We start from the raw sequence: 20,164 nt of genomic DNA, 5'->3' as shown, positions 1-20,164 counted from the left end.
CTGGGCCCGCCCCCTTCTCCTTCTCCTCCTCTCGTTTTTGAACCGTGGCATTTCCACCCACGCTTAACCCAACCTGGAGCCGGAGGCATCCCAAAGCCACAGAAAGCTCTCTAAAGCCAAAGGGAATTGCTTACGGTTGCCGATTTCAGTCCCATGTAGGTGCATATGATACAATCATTACAATTATGCTTGTATTTGCTGGCATTCAGGTCATGCAAAGTCAACACCTTCATCACATGCACCTTTTCCACCATTTTTGTTCAACCTCAGTATCAGTAACAAGCTGAAAGCGCCTCGTTCTTATTATTTTTCCTCTCTAGCTGGCTGAAGATATGGAAGGCGTCCAAGCAACCCCAGAGAATAAAGGAACCCGCTTACACTCCCTTTACTTAGCCTGGAGAAGAGAAGGTTAAGAGGTGATATAATAGCCGGCTTAAATATTTGAAGGATGTCAATTGAGGAGGGAGCGAGCTTGTTTCTGATGCTCCAGAGACTAGGACCCGGAGCAATGGATTCAAAGTACAGGTGAAGGTGTGGAAACCATGTCCTATGAGGAACAACTCAGGGAGCTGGGGATGTTTAGCCTGGAGAAGAGAAGGTTAAGAGGTGATAGGATAGCTCTGCTTAAATATTTGATGGGGTTCATATTGAGGGAGGAGCGAGCTGTTTTTCTGATGCTGCAGAGGACAGTCACACTGACTCAGCCTTAGAGGACGGCAATGACAAACCTTGAAGAGATACACAGAGATTTTGCAGGTGCACAGATATGTGCAGAGATGTGCAGAGATCTTGCAGAGATGCACAGAGATTCTCTTCATCCGCGTTTCTGAAAACTCAGGACCCCCGCCTGCCTTTCCATCTCGATATGCAATATTTCCACATTTGCCATTTGCAAATATTTCCAAGGATCCTTTGCTCCCTATGTACCATCAACGGTGGGAAATTCTTGGAAGACGGAGCAGAGGGCTGTCTGGGGCACAGCTGAGGATGGTCTCAGAGAACAGCAAATCCCCGCAGTGAAGGAGAACTGGACGATTAACAGCGGGGAACTTAAAGGGGGGTAGGAAGGATATCAGCCCAAGGAGCCGCAGCTGAAGAAACTGAACTCCCAAAGACAAAACATGTCCAAGTTAATCTTCCCTTCTGCCCCCAGGCCTTCCAGCCCCCCCCACCTCCTCGACTTCTCAAACTGCATCTGAAGGTGATCCCATCCCTTGCCCAATCCCCCTGGCCACCCTGGAAGACGGGTAATCCTTACTGGAGCAAATTGTAACAGATTTCCTCTTGACAAACTCTCCGACCGCAGCTGCAAGAGCAGAGAGCTCCCCTTTCCCTCTCTCCCTTTATCAGTTTCCAACCAGGCTGGTCTAACTCAAACTTCTTCTCCCTTGTCCAGAAAGGATTATACAACTGGTGTCTTTCCTTGTCCAAATAACCCCTACGGACACCCCCCAAAAGAGTCAGCATCCGCGTAGCAGTTTGAGCGTTGGACTAGGACTCTGAGACCAGGGTTCGAACCCATGCTCAAGTCATATTGGGCTAATCAAATGGAGAAAGAGGTTCTCTAGAGGTTGGTTTTGCATCAAGTCACCGTCCTTCCAGGCTGGACCAGTGGAGACTTAAGACTAAGACAAGACTAAGACTGAATGAACGCCCTCTGGGCACAATCCAAATTGATAGTCCTGCAAGGCTTGGAAGGCCTCATCTTAATGTTGAACAAAGAGGTGAGAAGGCTGGACTTCCAAAAGAGGTGGACTTTGGGGAACGGGGTCATCAATAAATATCTTTGGAACGGTCTGAGTCAGTATAAGATAACTTTCCACTTTCCAAATCCACTCTGTGGGGGTCCATTTTCAAAAGACGATAGACCTTTCCAGTAAAATGGAGATGAAATAGAAAAGATTCTGACAAGTCACAGTTGGTCCTCTGTACCATGGATTTTTTATCCACGGATTCAACCGTCCATACCTACTGATATTTTAAAAGCCCTACATGGCCTGGGTCCAGCTGACCTGAGAAACGCTCCCTCCCATACAATCCTTCCCGCACTCTCAGGTCCTCTGGGATGAATCAACTGCAATGACAGAGAACTAGACTGACAACTACTTCCCGAGGACGTCGTCGGTCATCATCATCATCATCATCATCATCATCATCATCCATGGAGTCACCATCCGTAGTTTGGAGACACTTTTAAAAACGTAAAATGCAATAAGGAAACCTTGATTTGGCCACTGGATCTAAGACACCATTTTACAAGGCCACTGTGTTTAATGGGACTTGAGCACCCATGGATTTTGGTAACCACGAGGTCCTGGAACCAAACCCTAGCGGATACCAAGGGCCTACTGTGCTTCGCAAGCCTCTCCAACATTGCTATAAAGAAGAGGAACAATTTAAAAAAGGTAGCATTCCTGGAGTATCCCTGAATCAATGGAAAGATTCAAGGAAGCATGCGATAGATGATTTCATTGAAGCCTGTGGGTTATGGCCTCGGTTTCAAACAAAACCCAGACCCTTGTCAAAACCTGGAACGCAAAACGATTGCTGTTGCTTTTTTCATTTCCAAATCCAGTCCGCCAAACACACAACATTATAGACAGCTGCCATGTTGAGTCTTATTTATCTGCCCAGGTATCGCCTTCTAGCTGACAAACATACAGCCAAAAAAAACCCCGAAGTGAACGCTTTAATCCGCTTTTTCCCCATTTTCTCTACGGTAGAGCATTATTTTAAGCAGATGTTTAGTCTCGGGTCGCGAACTAACCTTGAACTACTGTCCGTATCTGCTTTCTTTCAGGGTATCTGCGCCTTCTTTCATCCCCAATGTTTGGAAGATAGAATCATAGAGTTGAAAGGGCCCCCCCTGAGATCGCTGGGTCAACTCCCCGCTCAAGGCAGGATCTCCAGCTAGAAGACCCCAGCAGGGAGCTGTCCAGCCTCATTGTGAAGACATCCAGCGGAGGAGACCCCCTCCACCTCTCCAGGCAATGGGTCCCATTGCTGGACTGCTCTTACTGTCAAGGAATGCTTTCAATGTTCAGCCACAAACTACTGGCATGGTGTTTGAAGGATTTTTTTGTCTTAATAGTAGGAGCAGGGAAGTTTGATGACCAACTGACTTCTTTTGGAGAGATCTTATCATGGTGGTTTGTTGTGTGTTGTTCACTACCCTTGAACCAATCCCAGCTCATGGCAACCCTGTGGATGAGACATCTATATTCTTCAGCCAGCACTACTCTACTCAGTTCTTCCAGCGGTCCATGTCCTCTTGGGTTAATTCATCTTCTGGTGGTCTCTCCTCTCTTTCGACTGCCTTCCATCTTTCCTAGAATTGGAATCATAGAATTGGAAGAGACCCCAGGGCCAACCAGTCCAACTTCCCTGACATGCAGGAACTCAAAATCAAAGCATCCTGACGATGGCCATCCAGCCTCTGTTTTAAAGACTCCAAAGAAGGAGACTTTATGGGAGTATTCCACTGTCGAACAGCCCTACTGTCAGGAAGGTCTCTTAATGTTGAGTGGGATCCTTTTTCCTGGAGCTTGCATCCATTGCTCCAGTCCTGTTCTCTAGAGCAGCAGAAAACAAGCTTGCTCCCTTCATTATTGTCTTTTCTAGTGAATCTTTCTCCTCATGATGTGGCCAAAATACAATAGACTCAGTTCCGTCATCTTTGCTTCCAGGGAATGTTTGGGCTTGATCTGTTTGTCTTTTGGGCCATCCATGGTATCCTCAGCACTCTTCCCCACGCACCACATCTCAATTTTCCTATTGCTTTGTTCTATGTGCAGCTTTCACATCCGTGCATGAAGATGGAGAATACAATGGCTTGGATGGTCCTCATTTAGTGTTCTAACTCATAGGGTTGCTATAGTTGACTTGATGGCAAATAGCAGCAAACACGGGACGCTCCGCCGTTTTACAATGGTCATCAAATAACTACACTCACAACAGATTTTGTTGCAACCGGTGTGATTGTTTTAAATGTACAAAATTAACGATCCAACGATATATATATAATGCCACTACTTACTTCTCGTCCATGAATTTTGAAACAGCAGAAAACAAGCTCACTCTCCTTTGGAGGCCTTTAATCAGCTCTTTTTTTGCCCCTGAAGCAGATATGTCAAATGGAAAGCTCTGTTACTAGATATTCCTGAAACGTTCGAGGCTATCGCTTCATCAAGGGGTTTTGCTCTCTGGGAAATTGTAGGCAGCTGGGGAGTCGTAGGAATCAAAAGAAAATGAAGTGTCCATATAGTTCAAGTGTATTTTTGCGTAAATGGGGGGAAAAGGAGGAAGGAAGAAGGGGAAAAGTAACAGAAGGGCACTGTTGCAGATGTCTCCTTACCCACAGCTGGGATGGCCATTGAAAGGGACCCCCCCATACCTCCCAAGGCAAACGCATTGGAAAGTTATTGCTCTTCCTTCCTGAAACAGGCAAAGGTCAAGGATGCCTCTCAAACAATCCTGAGTCAATATCTAGTGGGAAGAGGGGGGATATACGTCCAGACATCTCCTTGGGATCTCCTCCGTCTTGAAGCATTAAGAAAAAGGAAAGCAGCAGGAGGGGAGAGGGTGGGAAGCCCTGCAACCTCAGTCTTGACTTGTACAAAGTCAGTATTCATTTCAGACACCTGGAGCCAGGACCCTGCAATCTGGAAGCGCCTAAATTATAAAGTCCATCTCTTGCATGTGTTGTTCTTTCCTTGGGTTCACCGACTTTTGGAGTTTCCTGTTTGAAGGCTGAGGAATAACACGAAGATTGTAATTTATCTTAGTCACTCAACAGCCGGGGCTTTCCCCCCTTCTCAGATCTGCCCTGCAATCCTGTTCCACTCCAGTACCTTTTTGCTTTTCCTCCATCTGCTTTTCTTTCCCCTCTTCCCCTTTATTTTTGCAAAGGGCAGGTACCTCTCGAGAGAAGGTGGCAGGGCGCATTTTCCGCCAAGGGTTTCAAGGGCCTTCCCATGGCATGGTTAAGTGCAAAGCGCTTAAGTAATTCTAGCTTAGCTGTTCGAACAGGGAAGAAAAATTACAGGCCTCGGCGAGGAAGATTGGTAGGTGAGACATCAGTAAAACTTTAAAGCCAACCACAGGTGTGTGTTTTTCCCCCGTGGAAGTCCAAAACTAACTTTAATAACACTAGGCTCTCCATATTCGCTAGGATTAAGGGTGCAGGACCCCCGTGAAAGTGGGAAAACTGCAAATCTAGGAATCTCTGGGTCCTCCAGCGCAACTCTGTGGTCAGCGTCCGCCAGATGTTAACCATAGAATCACACTGGCAGATGTACAAATGCCTAGAGAAGTTTTTCTCAAGACATCTCTAGGTCTTCCAATGGGACTCTATGGTCAACCTCCAAATGCTGGAGCTTGAGTTAATCCAAAAAGCTTGAGACCAGAAGCGTTTGGCGTTTTGTATTTTCTTTCATTTCGGAATCACTGTATTCGAACAAGCATACATAATGTACATAACGAAATATCTTGGAGATGGGACCCAAGTCGAAACATGACATTCATTTGTATTTCATAGACACCTTATACCAGTGATGGCAAACCTATGGCAGGCGTGCCAGAGGTTGCACTCAGAGCCCTCTCTGTGGGCACATGTGCCGTCGCCCCAGCACAGAGTTTGCCAGAGTTTGTTACTAGAAAGCCAGAGGGACGTGGCACTTTGCAATAAATAAGTGGGTTTTGAGTTGCAGGTTGGGCACTCGGCCTCGAAATGGTTCACCATCACTGCCTTATACAAATAGCCGGAAGGTAATCTTATACAATCTCTTCCAGTAATTTTGTGCATGAGACAACATTTGCGTACACCGAACCATCAGAAAGCCAAGGTGTCACTATCTCCGCCCATCCATTTTTAAAGTTTTGGATTTTGGAGTAGTTCGGATTTTGGGGTTCTGGAAATGGGAGACTCAACCTATTTTATAACTTACCAGAAAGAGAGGAAAAACCTGCGCAGGGCAATACAATATTTTGTTTCTCCTCAGCTTTGCTCTTAAGGTATCCTTCTGCCCCAAGAAGCAAGCAATTGATTCCTTTTGCCGGTCGGTAGAGAAGAGGAGGGCAGTTGAGAACAAAACTTTTGAGGTGAAATAATATTCCAGGCCAAGATTTAAACACTCTTCTAACCAGGCACTTTTCTTATCCACAGAAAGATAACTCCCCTCCCCACTTTCCCTCCCCAAAAAACCCAACTGTACCATTTTACACTCTTGTAATTTTCTGCTTATGTGTTTTGGCTCCGGCCCAAAACCCGAGGCTGTGCGCTCATATGGTTTCGATAAAACCTCCCGAACGCAGACAATATGTCTTCTTGAACATGTCTTCCTGTAAGATTCGGGGATGATAGCAACCGACTCGAAATTTTTATCGGTAGCAGGAAAGGATCTGGACCAGACGCTGCCGGGGAACCTCTCCGTTACCTAAAAAGCACCGGAGACATAACAGTTCATGGCACAAGCCCACAGGTCTTTCCAACCCACAAGCCGAAAACGTGCTTTATGTTGGGAAGATCTGACTCCAACTGTCCAAGGAAGAGATAATCTGGCAATGGAAGATGGGCTGGAGGTTGTTGGGTTTTTACAGAGTTTTCTTTTTAACATGGGAGGGCTGGTAGGTCTCCTTTTAGTGCTTCTATTCTAAAACCGCTTGGCGGAGGCTTATCTGTCTGCGTTTTGTGAGCTTGTTAGCTGGCAAGGAAAGATACAGACTGACAGCGGCAAGAAAGCAAGGAGGAAAGAAGTAAATCAGCAGCCGGAGAGGTGGATGTGAAGTTTCTCCAGACGGTTAAAGAAAAATACTAACCATAGACTCATTGAATCTTGGAAGGGACCACAAAGGCCATCTAAACCAACTCCATGACATGCAAGACTCCACTCCTGAAAACTAGATCTTAGTGGATTTGTTTTGAATGACATACTCTGTGCAGCTGTGAATTCTGGATCAGAACTGAAAAAGGCATTGACAGAGTGGAGAGGTAGAACAACTAACACGATGCACTTCAAGAGTTTGTAAGGCTTGTTGTTGTGTGCCTTCAAGTCATTTTTGACATATAGTGAGTCCGTGCTGTATGCGGACTTCCCTTCAGCAGCTTTCAGCATACACTGAAGCCACGTGACAATGTAATGCACTGCACTGCGCCGCATACATGCGCCCCGTTATTTTTAATGGGCCGCAAGCATTCACAGTTTCCCCCTTACATGGGGGGGGGGGGAGTCAGAACGGATCCCTCACATAAGAGAAGGGAGTACTATATGGCAACCCTATGGCCAAATTTGTTCAGCGGGTGTTTGCCATTGCCTTCCCTTGAGGCTGAGAGCATGTGATTTGCTCAAGTTCACCAAGCGGATTTCATGGCCAAGCTGAGAATCAAACTCTGGTCTCCAGAGTTGTAGTCCGATACTCAAACCACTTACACCTTGCTGGCTCCCAAATGTATGATACTACATCTAAGCAGGAAAAATGGAAGGCAGAAATATAGGATGGATGACACCTGGCTTGAAAGCTGTACGTGGGAATTGATGTCCCACATACCTTGAGTATATGACACTCAGACTCAATGACAGGAGCAGGCCAAGAAATACTTCTTGGCTCAGTTTGAGATCCATGGCACGCTTCCTCAGAAGACTCTTGGCCACCAAGCTTCTCGCTCCCCGAGACTCATGGCGCTGATCTTGAATCGACCCAAGCAGCGTTTTCCCATTGCTAGTTAGAACCGATTCAGGGGTTCTTAAAGGTCATCTCTTGTAAAAGGAGGCCACAGGCTGGGATTGAGCAAAAGAATAGTTGCGCTTTGCAACCGGAGAGCAGGTGGGCCTAAAGAGAGCCAACTCAAGCGGCGCCGGGAGGGCAAGAGAGTAAGTTGGGAAACTACTGGGGGAAATAGCAGATCATGCTTTTAAAAATCCTTTTGATATTAAGAAGGCATGAAGTTGAAGTGTGCGCGCGCATATGTGTTATTACTTGGCTTTTACATATTTTTCCTTTTCACCTGGTGGTTGTTTTTTTGGGGGGGGAGGCCAATGCATATGGCTTCACTTAAACGCGATTTTTGCTGAACCTCAAAAACTCAAGAGGATGAGTGAGGGAAATGGTGCTCAGCGATGTTTCTGTTTCATCCCTGGATTTCATCCACAGTCTTACAGCCCCATGGAAGTGCCGAATTCGGGAGACTTGGGAGAAAGAGACCCTCACCATCACCCTTCTTTTACCATAGCTTACAAATCTAAAATCTATTTATCAATCACCCTTCGTTGGTCCAAATTCCAAAGCTGCTCCTAATTATTTATTGACATCTCTATGTCCAGAATCCTATTGGTGTTTACGTAAGTTCCCCTGTGCAAAGGTTTTGACATTTTTGCCCAAACAGAATTGGAAACAGAGTCAAGGAAGCAGTACCCTTGCAATGTGGATGCAGACCAAGTTGTGCGTCCGGTTGCGCATTCAGTGTCATGCTGCTGCTATTCAACGCTAGGGCTGTGGAGTGCCATTGGTGCATAACTTTGCATGTGGAGATTTGCACTGTGCAACCACAATGAAGGATTTCAAGCAGCATCTCTCTCTAGCTCTCTCTAACTCCATTCTTTCTCTAATTCTAACTTTGTCGCTAGCCCTAACCGTATCTCTATCTCTGTCTTTAACTCTGTCTCTAGTTCTATCCTATCTCTCTGACTCTAACCCTGTCTCTATTTCTGTTTCTAACCAACCCTGACTATCTCTAACCCTAAGTCTATCTCTAGCTCTTAACTTTACCCCTATCTAACCCTAGTTCTAACTCTGCTGCTGTCCCTGCATCTGTCTCTAACCAACCGTGACTATCTCTAACCCTGTCTATCTCTATTTCTTAACTTTACCCCATCTAACCCTAGTTATAACTCTGCTTCTATCTCTATCTCTGTCTCTAACCAACCCTGGCTATCTCTAACCCTAACCCTAAGTCTATCTCTAACTCTTAACTTTACCCCTATTCAATCCTAGTGCTAACTCTATTCCCATCTCTGTCTCTGGTCTCTGCCTCTGTCTCTAACCAACCGTGACTATCTCTAACCCTGTCTATCTCTATCTCTTAACTTTACCCCTATCTAGCCCTAGTGCTAACTCTATTTCTATCTCTATCTCTGTCTCTAACCAACCCTGGCTATCTCTAACCCTAACCCTAAGTCTATCTCTAACTCTTAACTTTACCCCTATTCAACCCTAGTGCTAACTCTGTTCCCATCTCTGTCTCTGGTCTCTGTCTCTGCCTCTAACACTAAATCAAATGCTCTCTAGGATGAGTGGGAGGCATTTCCAAAATGTTTTGGGGGGCCTCTGGACCAAGACTTTTTTTGACATAGGAAGCAAACAGGAGACGGACGACTAATGCTCACTTACTGTTGTTGGGGGAAAACGGCCTCTCCTGGACCTAAAATGACCCAAGAAGCCCCCAAAACAAGGTGAAAATGCCCTGTAAAGAACATTTAGGGGCAATTTCTTTTGTAGAGGTGGATGTAGTAAGGGAACGCATTCCACTAAGGTCTCCTAGAGAACCAAAGAAGCCAGGGACCTTCCACATTTGACCACTTCTGGCCTAATACCTCCCCCAACAATACATAACTTAATACCATTATTAAGGAGCCTTGCTCTGAGGGCTTCCTGGCTTCCAAAGGCAATGAGTTATTTTAGGGTTGACTTTAAGGATGAGTGGGATGGATAACTCTGAGCAAGAAAGATTCTAAGATCTTGATCTGGATCATGGTTCATGCGCCCAACCAAACATGGACTCCTCATGGGCTTTTTCTTCCGCCTCACCAGAGTCATAATGAGGTTAAAAATGGGGGTCACCCTCCCTCTGCCCCGAAATCACCCTCCGTTCCCTGAGCCAAGGGTGGGTCCCAGATAAGACGAATGAAGGTTTTATAGCAACCCCTCTCCTTGCCCCCATCGTCCCCCCGACATGTTCTCTCGAAGAGGCCTCGCCGCACGAATCGTTCAGATTAAATTAAATCAGCTCTCATTAATTGTCGGCCTCTACAATATTGAGGTTGGCCCAGAAACCCGTATAAATCAAGGATTAAAATAGTAGTTGTCGTGAGCAGGTGAAAACTCTTCTTTCCAAGTGAATGCATATTACTACTTTGGCACCGGTTCCGCGGGAGTCTCTCAGAACCCAGAAGATTTTTCTCTCCTCCTCCTTTTTCTTCTTTCCAACCCTCTTTCCTGGTGGCTTGCCAGGTACAATTTTTAAGGAGACAGAAAAAGGTTGGATGTAGAGCAAAGTATGGCCATATTTTGGAAAGGGAAGATGCGTTTACCGACCGACTCCTTCAGATTGCCAATATCTAGGATGACAAATGATGAATGGGATCTTACTTTGAGCAAGCAAGATTCTAAGATCTTGATCTGGACCATAGTTCACGCACCGTTGTTGTTGTTGCGTGCCTTGAACGACTTGAAGGCACACAACAGCAACAGCAACAACATGGTAATGTTGTCTAAATGTTTTGAGAATGTTCTTAGGGGACTATTTGTCAACAGTCTGGGTCTATTTTGGCTAGATGTCAAGAGAAAATCACCTGGAAATGGAAGGTTGCTTTAAATGGGGGAGCTTTGGAGGGTCTTTGGGGGATGCAAAATTGGGTCTCGCTGGCTCCACTTTCCCCTCTCCTGATACTTAGGGTTAAGCTTAGGGTTCACACTACACAGTTATAGCACTACAATTCCACTTTAACTGCCGTGGCAACATCCCGTGAAATTCTGGGATTGGCATTTTAGAGACGGACCCTTATACAGTGGGCCCTTGGTCTCCACTGAGGTTTAGTCCCAGGACCCCTCATGGATACCAAAATCCACGGATGCTCAAGTCCCATTAAATACAATGGCACAGTATGACGGTGTTCCTTATGTAAAATGGCAAAACCAAGTCTTGCTTTTGGGGATTTGTGTAATTTTAAAACATTTTCAAACCGTGGATGCTTGAATCCGTGGATAAAAAAACCCGTAGGTACGGAGGGATGGCTGTAAATCTCAGCCAGAGAGCTCTGGTGCCTTGCCAAACTACAAACCCCAAGACGCCGTAGGAGGCAGCCGTGACAGTTAAAGTGGAACCGCAGAGATAGAACTGTGTCCTAGTATGGAAATCATGGGCAGCCAGCTTTGCCAGCTGGGAAAAGGACGATTCGGATTATGAAAAGCGACTTTGGGCTCTCTCACGGTTTGCCAGCTGCGTGCGTCTGCCCTAAACCGAATTGCCGTTGTGTCATTGTTTCAGACAGATGGCTTAGGCCACGGTTTTCTGGGAATGATTTATATCAGGCATCCAAATCCAGCTTCCCACACGGCAGCCAAACATTATATTTAGTTGTGCTGAGACATGCATTTAGGGGAAATGCAAGAATTTAAAAAATGGGACGTGGAGCTGACCTTCCGCTGGCTCTCCCTGGATGTGTAATGGCTGGCTTTCTCTTTCAAAATATAAATTACAAGAGAACGCTATGAGGTAGTTGCATACTGGGGGTGGATAGGAGTTGTCCAGCTCTTCCCGTGGAGGGTTTTTGGGAGGGCTGCAGGTTGTGTTGCCCCCCACAAATCCCAACAAGCTGAAAACAGCGACTCAAGAAAAGTCTCAAAAGGTTGCCTGGACCAAACCAACTTCCTTTTCATGCTCCCAAACCCCACAAAGGTTGCATCTGCTCCCTAACCCCACAAAGGTTGAACCTACTGGGAAGGGGAAGATTCCACTTTCTTCTTCCTTTCTTGAGTTAACCGGGTGGAAATTAACGTTTGCACTTTGAATTCAGTTTGCAGCCATTGAAGTATGCAGAAAGCAAAGGGAAGAAGAGGAGAGACTGGGACATTTTGGGAAAGCATCTGAAAAAGTGGGATGACAATCTGGACTATCCCAGCCAAACCAGGATGGTATGAAAGTCCTAAGAGGAAACTTGTCATCCAAGCCTAGATTTGGGAATGGATTTGGGGTCTTGAGCAAGGGCTGCTCAGGAAACACAGATCAGGATTTCCAGGGGAGGCAGAAAGGAAGATTTCTCTCTTTTATTATTGTTATTTTGGTACCTCCATTAACATCTGTGGGTTTCTTGTAAGCGAAAACCTTGGGAGCCCTGGAAGCAACACATCTGTGGAGCAGATGAGCATCCCGAAAAAGACAGAGGGGTTTTTGTGAAGCAAGCCACGGCTGCATCTGGGACTCGGGAGACACACACTTGGATGTCTGTCTTTTGCCACCCTGGCAGAAAAAAGCGAGCTCAGCAGAAACCTAACGCCGCCTCCGCTTGGCGTGCCCAAGACGCTGGCTCTTGAGTAGGCCCACCGAGACGGCTGCGGCATTTCGGGAAGGTGGAGTTGGCATTAGGGTCAAAGCGCCGGAGAGATTAATTCGGAGGTGCAGCAAAGATGTCCCTCTCCCCTCGTTCTTAAAAAACTGTGCCAAGAAAGAGACCCAAAGGGAAGAACCATCGACAAAGCCAACGATTGGCAGTGCCAGTTTGGGGATGAGCAGAAAGGAATTGGAGATCCTATAATCAGATTTCAATAATTTGTGAAATGGACTTTCTGTTGCGGTGGCGTCCTGGGCTTTTTGTGGGCTGCAAAAAAGCATCTCGGGTCCATTTGCAATCGGTGGGCCATTGGTTTTTTAAGGGCCACATGCTGTTGGTGGGCCACCTGTTTGTCAGCAAATCTAGGAACATTTTTCCTCCCTCCAACAATCCCATGGATTTCCAACGAAAATAATAACGCAACTAATTTTTGGTCAAGAGATGTGCAGTTTGCAAGAGAATGGAGGATATAACCTAAAAACGTTGGTCTTGGGAATATATAGAGCGGGCTTTTCAAACGACAGCGTTGTAGGTCCTCAATCAATACTTTTTGCGCAGTTGCATATTTTACATTTGGGTGAGTCAGCGGAGGCATAGTAAAAGCGAATTTTTGTCGCATCCCAATTTCCCATGCACAATTCTCACCCAGACTCCGCTCCTGCCTTCTGTATTTGCATCCCATCTTTTTGCAGATGTTTCCGCAATTACATCTCTCTTTCAGGTTTGGTTTTTTATTTCCCACCCAGATTTCCGTACCACGTGAATCTGGCATCGATCCCGAACCTGAAAACTACTTTGGACGTGACAATGTCCTTTTCATGAGACACGGTTGCATTGGATAAGACTAGACAATCCTCTGCTCCAACAACTCTGTTGGTAGTAAGGCTTTGCAAATGCTGTCATCTAGTGGTTCGTTTGATACTGAACAGTTTGCTGCCATCTTGATCCTATGGCTGAACATGGCTGCATCCGTGCTGCGGAAATAACCCGGTTTGACATGACTTTAACTGCCATGGCTCAGTGCTATGGAATTCTGGGAAGTGTCGTTGGTTGTGGAACCGGAGAGGAGCAAATTTTGCCAAGGAAACTTTATGACGGGTTTACTCTAGGGTTGCCGTAAGTTGGAAATGACTTAAAGGTATGCAAATACAAGGAGAGTTAGATGAGTAATGTAGAACCATAGTCAGGTATACTATAGAATTTAGATTTAGATGTCTCTTTCCTTGCATTTTATTTTATTTTTAGATATAGAACGTTAGTGTGTATTTATGTTTGCAGTTGTCTTAATAAAACATCTTACTAAAGGATTCGATCCATGGGAAGTATTCCAGAAGGTTATTGGTTTGAATGGTCAGTTGTAACCAAGCGGCATCCGCCATTTCTTTTTCTCTTGCAGAATGTATGAATTGCACAAGACTTACAGATATGACCGAGAGGCTGAACACCCTTGAAGCAAAGGTAAAGTAACTTTTCATGTATGCCCATACATGTTTGGAAGCCTTTTTCATGCTGCCAATGAACCAGAGCCTGTCAAGTTCATCTTTGAGAGTAACTAGTTACCATTGGAGTTACAAGGCCCTTATTGCTAGTGTTTGAAAAAGTAACCCAATATAAAAACACATTGATTGGACTATTTAAGCTTCCTCGGGTCTAATTTCCATGCTTTGATGGTGCTGTCACCCGCATCTTTTAATAAAATCCATAGGACGGTTGGAAACAGTGTATTATAAACCCAAGTTTTAGACCATTCCTTCAAATCTTCGACCCAAACTGATATCACCCATCCCAGCGGAAGGAGTCGGCCATGGAAGAAGAGGGACATGAGCACATAACATGACTCAGATCCGAGACGTGATTGATTCCGCGTGCGATTGATACATGACCCACATAGTTTTTGTCTGACTCCGTTTCTCCTGTAACATAATCTCTCTCTCCAATGTGAGACGATTCTTATAGATTATAAGATTTGACTTAACTGCATATATAAAATCACACAGTTTCCCATGCAATTAGAAATCCCGAGATTGTTTATTTTAATTATTAACGGGGCGCCTCGCCATTTAATTCAATCCTGTCCTTCTTAATAAGCGAGTGCAAGAATCTGGCATGCAGCAACGCTCCCTCTGTGTCTTGTTCGGAGGTAAATAAGTCCCATTGAGTTCAATGGGCTTCCTTGCCAATGAGTGTGCTTAGGATTCTGAGTTGAATTGATCAAGGAACACAGTCTAGGAGGCATGGTGACTATCCCCCCCCCAGGTGTTTTGGACTACAAAGTGGAAAATAGCTCCTATGATCCCTAACCATTGGACATGGTAGCCTTGGAGGTCTTTAAACAGAGGCTGGACGACTATCTGTTGGGGACACTTTGATTGAGAGTTCCTGCATGGCAGAATGGGGTTGGACTGGATGGCCCTTGGGGTCTCTTCCAACTCTACGATTCTATGGGGCTCATGGGAGTCCAATACCAACTGGAGAAATGGCTTTGTTAACCTACTTAGGGTTTTAGTTGGATTCAACCTTCACCCAAGACACCATCCTTCCTTTGAGACAAGTAGAGTGGACAACTGCTTCCACTGGGAACTCTTACGGACCTGATTTCTCCTGGTTGCAACTTGACCTTCCCTTCTTTGAGTGATAATTTCAGTTCTCTGCTGAGACAACATCCCTATACAGCGGGACCTCCACATTCGCTGAGGTTAAGGATGCAGGACACCTGTGAAAGTATGGGGGAAATTGCACATAAAAAACCCTCTGTGAAACACCTCTCTGGGAATCTCTAGCTACTCCAGCGCAATTTTGTGGTCAACGTCCACCCATAGAATTTGGCTTGAGGGCCTACAAATTCCTAGAGAAGCATTCCCTCTAGGGATCTCTAGGTCTCCAACCTGGCGAAAGGTAGCCATAAGGTCATGCTGGAGGGCCAGGAGATTCTTAGAGAGAACATACTAATCAAATTCATGAATCATCCAATGTGCAAAAGTCAAAGCCGCAGATGTAGAGGGATAACTCTATAGGTATACTCCACTGGGAGCTGTTCATGGTCCCAACTTCTGTTGGATTCAGCTTTTACCTGGCCCAAACTGACCATCTGGGCAGATCAAGTCCAGAAGACCTGGCCCTGAGCGTATGTCAATTTCCGTCAACAGCCTCAGATCTTGACAAAATCAGGTAGAATGCCTGCCATCCTTCATATCTTCTGCTTTGGCGGGTTATGTCTTGCATCCAGATCCTCTTCCTTGAGGCCACAGAGAGAGTCCCACCGTCGGAGAATGACCTTCCCATGGCAAGGACGACAGCTACGTGGTACGATGACTTGGTGCCAGACGCCATTCCTCTGGCCAACCCTGGGACTGTGCTGAGGAAACCTGTGGGACCTGTTGGTGAGCGCACTGCGTGATGTTCTCTTCCTTGCCTCGGTGTAGCAAGAGTCATGGGGACGTTAGTCTGTCTCTAGTCTGCGTCACGTCTGCATGTCTTTACTCACAAATCTCTTCCAGACTCTGCCTGCCTTAACTGAAAATAGACATTTAACCGCTGTAATTTTGGCACATTCTAGCTGGGAACGCCATTGAAAAATGTGAGAGAACTGGTCCAGTGATGAGCTTTAAAAAATCTTACTAGGGTTTCAATGGCCTGTTACAGACAGGCCAAAATAAAGCTACTTCGAGTCACTTTGGAGATATGGTATTTCAATGATGCATGCATCCTAAGAGTCCAAAAGCTGCACCAAAGCTGCACTCCAGTCCTTAGATTGCTAGCCAAACCGAGCTTTCCGATCAATCTGGTGAGCGCTGGGTCATTTCCCACTCTGTCTCTCTACCTTTTCTCTGTCATAGGCAGAAGCGCTTGTTCTTTGTGCCCCAATGATGTTTGCATCAATGTTTTCAGGGTTGCCCGGACCAGCAGGGAAACCAGGGCCACAAGGCCCCAAAGGTGAAAAAGGAGAAACTGGTGAGAGGGGGCTTTCTGGACCGCCAGGTGAGTCTTAGGGAAAAATATATACCCTCCAACAGTTCATAGATGAAACCAAGAAATATGTGGCCAAGAAACCTCAGAGAGTGGGCTTGGGATGGACAGTGAGTGACCCCCCCACCTCTCTGGTGCCACCCATGCAGTCCACACACCCCACACTTTTCTTCTGCAACATATGTAGGGCTCTCATTGTCAGTAATGGATGCTTCCAAAACTGGGGCCCTTTCACACCACACAACTATAGCACTATAGTTCTGCTTTAACCACTATGGCAACTTGCTATGGAATCCTAACATTTTGCAGTTCAGGGAGAATGATCAATCACAGAGCTCCAGTGCCTTACAAAACTCCAATTTGGGGACACACACACATATACACACACATTTTCCATTTTTGAAAAATCCCATTTTTTGTGGCCTAGGAGCCCTAGCGGTTACAAAAGTGGTCCAAAATGCCACCCAATACCCTATATCCTGCCCTTCCCAGTAGGCTTGGGCAAAAAGCAGACTGCTGCAGCCTCTTCTACCTTGTCTGTTCTTCCTCAATGATAACTTTTTCCCATCTGGACCACAACCTGATGTCGCTTGGCCACCCATGTCATAGCTTTCAACTGTGAAATATTGCTGGTATGCCATATAAGTTTGCTTCCGGTGCTTCGAGAGATATCTAATGCCTCTTACGTTCTGAATTCCAGGGTTGCTTGGACCTCCAGGACCGAGGGGGTATCCAGGTGAAACCGGGATCCCAGGACCTCCGGGGCCACCAGGACCACCAGCATCTCCAAGTCTGCCTTTGACGTTCCAGCAAGGAGTCCTGTACTCACTCCAGCCCAACGCTGAGAAAGAAAGTAGGTCTCCTCTTTACCTCCTGAACAGGAGCCATTGAAGATTGCGATTTGTGTTTCGATCCCACTTTCGACTGCTCCGGCTCTGTCCTAAGGAGTCCTGGGATTTGCAGTGTGGCGTTGTACTTAGAATTCTCTGCTAGCAAGTTCTAATCTGCTTTCCTCTACTACTGTACTACAGCTCTATAGCAGAGAGCATTTTAGGGCCCTCATCGAACTAAAAATCCCAGGATTTTGAATGAGTAGAATGGAGCTACGGCAAGGAAAGTGGCATCAAAAGTGGCGTAACTGTGCGTTTTATTTACGTATCTTATATCCCACTATTCCACAATACGGAACAATGTAAGCCACCCAGAGCGGCCTACTCTACACATTGAAACAAACTTGCTAACACAATCTGAGCAAACATTTAAAAAGCACAAAAGAACGACCCACTTTGAAACAAGGATTAACATGATTATTTTGCACATACGTTTGCACATCTGTATCCCTAAAGGGGTGCAGCCAAAGTAAAGAACATTTTTACAGTTGTATCACAGAAGTAGGGATGGTTACATTCATAATGTCATATAATCATAATTCTAGTTATACCTTGGTTACTAGGGGAAAGGATTCATTACCAATAACTTACTATTTGCAACCATTTGCCTCTCATCTCCAACAACTAACCACCCCTAATGCCGCATTTTACTCCGTCAGCCATTTGTTGAGCAAACGTCTGAGGGTTTTTAGCTGGGAGCATCTATGCGCCATCTCTTGGAGTGCATTCATTAAGTTAGTTCTTGTTAATTAATCATCTCTGTCTCTTTCTCATTTTCCTTCCCTCTCTCTCCTGGAGGTGGAGGGTCTGGATGTATTTTTAATCCGCAAGAGACATCAGCAGCCAGGCTCTCTGATAAATTATTTAGATGGGAGGGAATTAATTGCGGTTCAATACCCAGATTTTCTGGGGGAGATGGAGACAAAAGCCAACATCTCATGGTGGTTTTGGTGTGCCGTCACATGCAGCTCCTTGGGGCTTCATAACCAGGCACTGTTAATGGGATCCCCCCTCCCTTCTCCCAGCATTACCGCTAGGATAGCATTCCCCATCATCCTGCATTCACTCACATATGTTCAACCATGGCAATTAAACATGTCTAGACCACAATGTAGACACGATGCCCAGTTTCAGAGGCAGTCTATCTGGCATGGAAGAGAGTGCATTCTCAGAACATGCCAGCCACAGATGCTGGCGAAACGTCAGGAATAAACTCTTCTAGAACATAGCCACATAAACCCGAAAAACTCACAGAAATCTATGGATGCCGGCCACAAAAGCGTTCGACTTCAAATACCAGACGTTTTGGGACAGAAATCACGTTACACTTGGAGAGAGCCAGAATTCTTACAATGGGGACAACCCTCCTGTTTTGCCTCCACACTCCGAATCCCAGCCCAGTCGCCATGATTTAATGGCCACACTGGCTGGGGGATTTGGGAGTTGTAGTCCAAAAAAAGGTCACATTTCCAAGTTCGGAGGATTCTTGAGGCTGGACCGCTGTGAGATAACAGGATGCTGGAGCCGACGGACTTCATGTGGGATCCGAAGGGGTGTTCATTTGTGGCCTTTTTGTTGGGAGCACTAGATCTCAGCCATTTCACTTGTTATCTTCCATGGCAACTTGTTTTGCTCAGGGCTGAGAGGAGAAGCAGATTCCACGGGACCAAATTAGCATTAATGCTGCAAAGCATCTTTCTGCTTCATGAAGCACATCCCCCCCAAAAAGAGGAGAGATGTACATAAATTATGATGAGGTGTAATTCCAAGCTTTTTCCATCAGGGGGCAGCAGAGTCTCAGCTAAAGGGCCATTGAGCCCAGAAGACCAGGGCTGACCTTTATTTTTGGCTGTGCTCAGCTGCAGTTTCCGTCTCCTGCATGACCTCCTTTTAGAAACTACCCCAGATTGCACAGTGGAAAAGTTCCCGCTTGAGTTGCAATGACCAGAATCCCCCCCATGTGGCTTGGGGACTCTGGGAGCTGCTGCCGAAAATGGCCAGGTTCTGGCCCAAGGGACGGTGTGAAAGCCATGAGCCACATTCAAGCTCCAGAACTTTGAGCATGGCTGGAAGCGTCTTCCTTAAGCCTCTTTCTCTGGCTGCGTCCACACTGCAGAAATGCTCCAGTTTGACGCTACTTCAAGTGCCATGGCTCAATGCTAGGGAATGTGGGGAATCGGAGTTTGTTGTGGCACCATTGCTCTCCGACTGAGAAGGCTCAATGCTTCACAAAACTACAATTAGAATCCCATAGCATTGAGCCACAGCGGTTAAAGCAGTGTCACACTGGATTATCTCTGCAGTGTGGATGCATCCCCTCTCGCTCAGGGTGCATCTACACCATAGAAAGAATGGAGCTTGGCACCACTTTTGTCACTCTGTCCTATGAAACCCTGGGGTTTGTAGTTTTACGGTTCTTAAAATGGGGCTGAACTGCACTATTTCTACAATGTAGATGCGCCTCGAGATGATCATTTCACTTAATGCAATTCCTGGAGCTTTTCAGGGCAACGAAACACCAACTGACCTGGGTTGGTGGTGTCAAACTACCCTTAATTGTTGCATTTTTAGTTTGCATTGCCTTTATTTAAGTCATGCTTGGGTTGGGGTGCCCCATCCATATTGGGGAGCCCTAATGCCCAGTGAGTTCGCAGCTGATTTCTGAGCTTTTCAGCTCCATTGAGTTCCTTCTTCTTTATTCCCTATATTTGAATACAGATGGTGAGCCTCAACTGGCATCCACGGTCATTGATACCATCCTGGCTGGTTTGCCAGGCCCTCGTGGGGCACCGGGACCCATTGGACTGCCAGGTAAGAGGATGGGTTGATGGATTCGAGGATGGGAAGGAGCAACCACCCATTTGGACCACCTCATTGAACTCTACATGAAAAGTGTTTGGATACTTCAGCTAGACCAAAAAACCAGTGGCCAAGTTGTTAATGCACAACTCCCTTGTTGCAACAGCTCTACTGGCTGCCAGTCCA

The 20,164-nt window shown here is 46.1% G+C and overlaps 1 protein-coding gene across 6 annotated transcripts in view; it reads left to right on the top strand.

Annotated features, from left to right (window-relative positions):
• The window catches only part of COL26A1 (collagen type XXVI alpha 1 chain), an 80,343-nt gene that overhangs the window by 51,715 nt on the left and 8,464 nt on the right, over positions 1-20,164 (top strand). For all 6 annotated transcript variants that reach the window (XM_042442829.1, XM_042442828.1, XM_042442825.1 and 3 more), the window contains 5 exons: positions 13,720-13,781; positions 15,550-15,703; positions 16,212-16,301; positions 16,990-17,142; positions 19,898-19,990. In XM_042442829.1, coding sequence (XP_042298763.1) covers positions 13,720-13,781; positions 15,550-15,703; positions 16,212-16,301; positions 16,990-17,142; positions 19,898-19,990 — 552 coding nt within the window. The remainder of the gene's footprint in view (positions 1-13,719; positions 13,782-15,549; positions 15,704-16,211; positions 16,302-16,989; positions 17,143-19,897; positions 19,991-20,164) is intronic.

This window comes from Sceloporus undulatus, chromosome 11 (genome assembly GCF_019175285.1).
Source record: "Sceloporus undulatus isolate JIND9_A2432 ecotype Alabama chromosome 11, SceUnd_v1.1, whole genome shotgun sequence".
Classification (NCBI taxonomy): domain Eukaryota; kingdom Metazoa; phylum Chordata; class Lepidosauria; order Squamata; family Phrynosomatidae; genus Sceloporus; species Sceloporus undulatus.
This window is presented reverse-complemented; position numbering and strand designations above follow the sequence as displayed.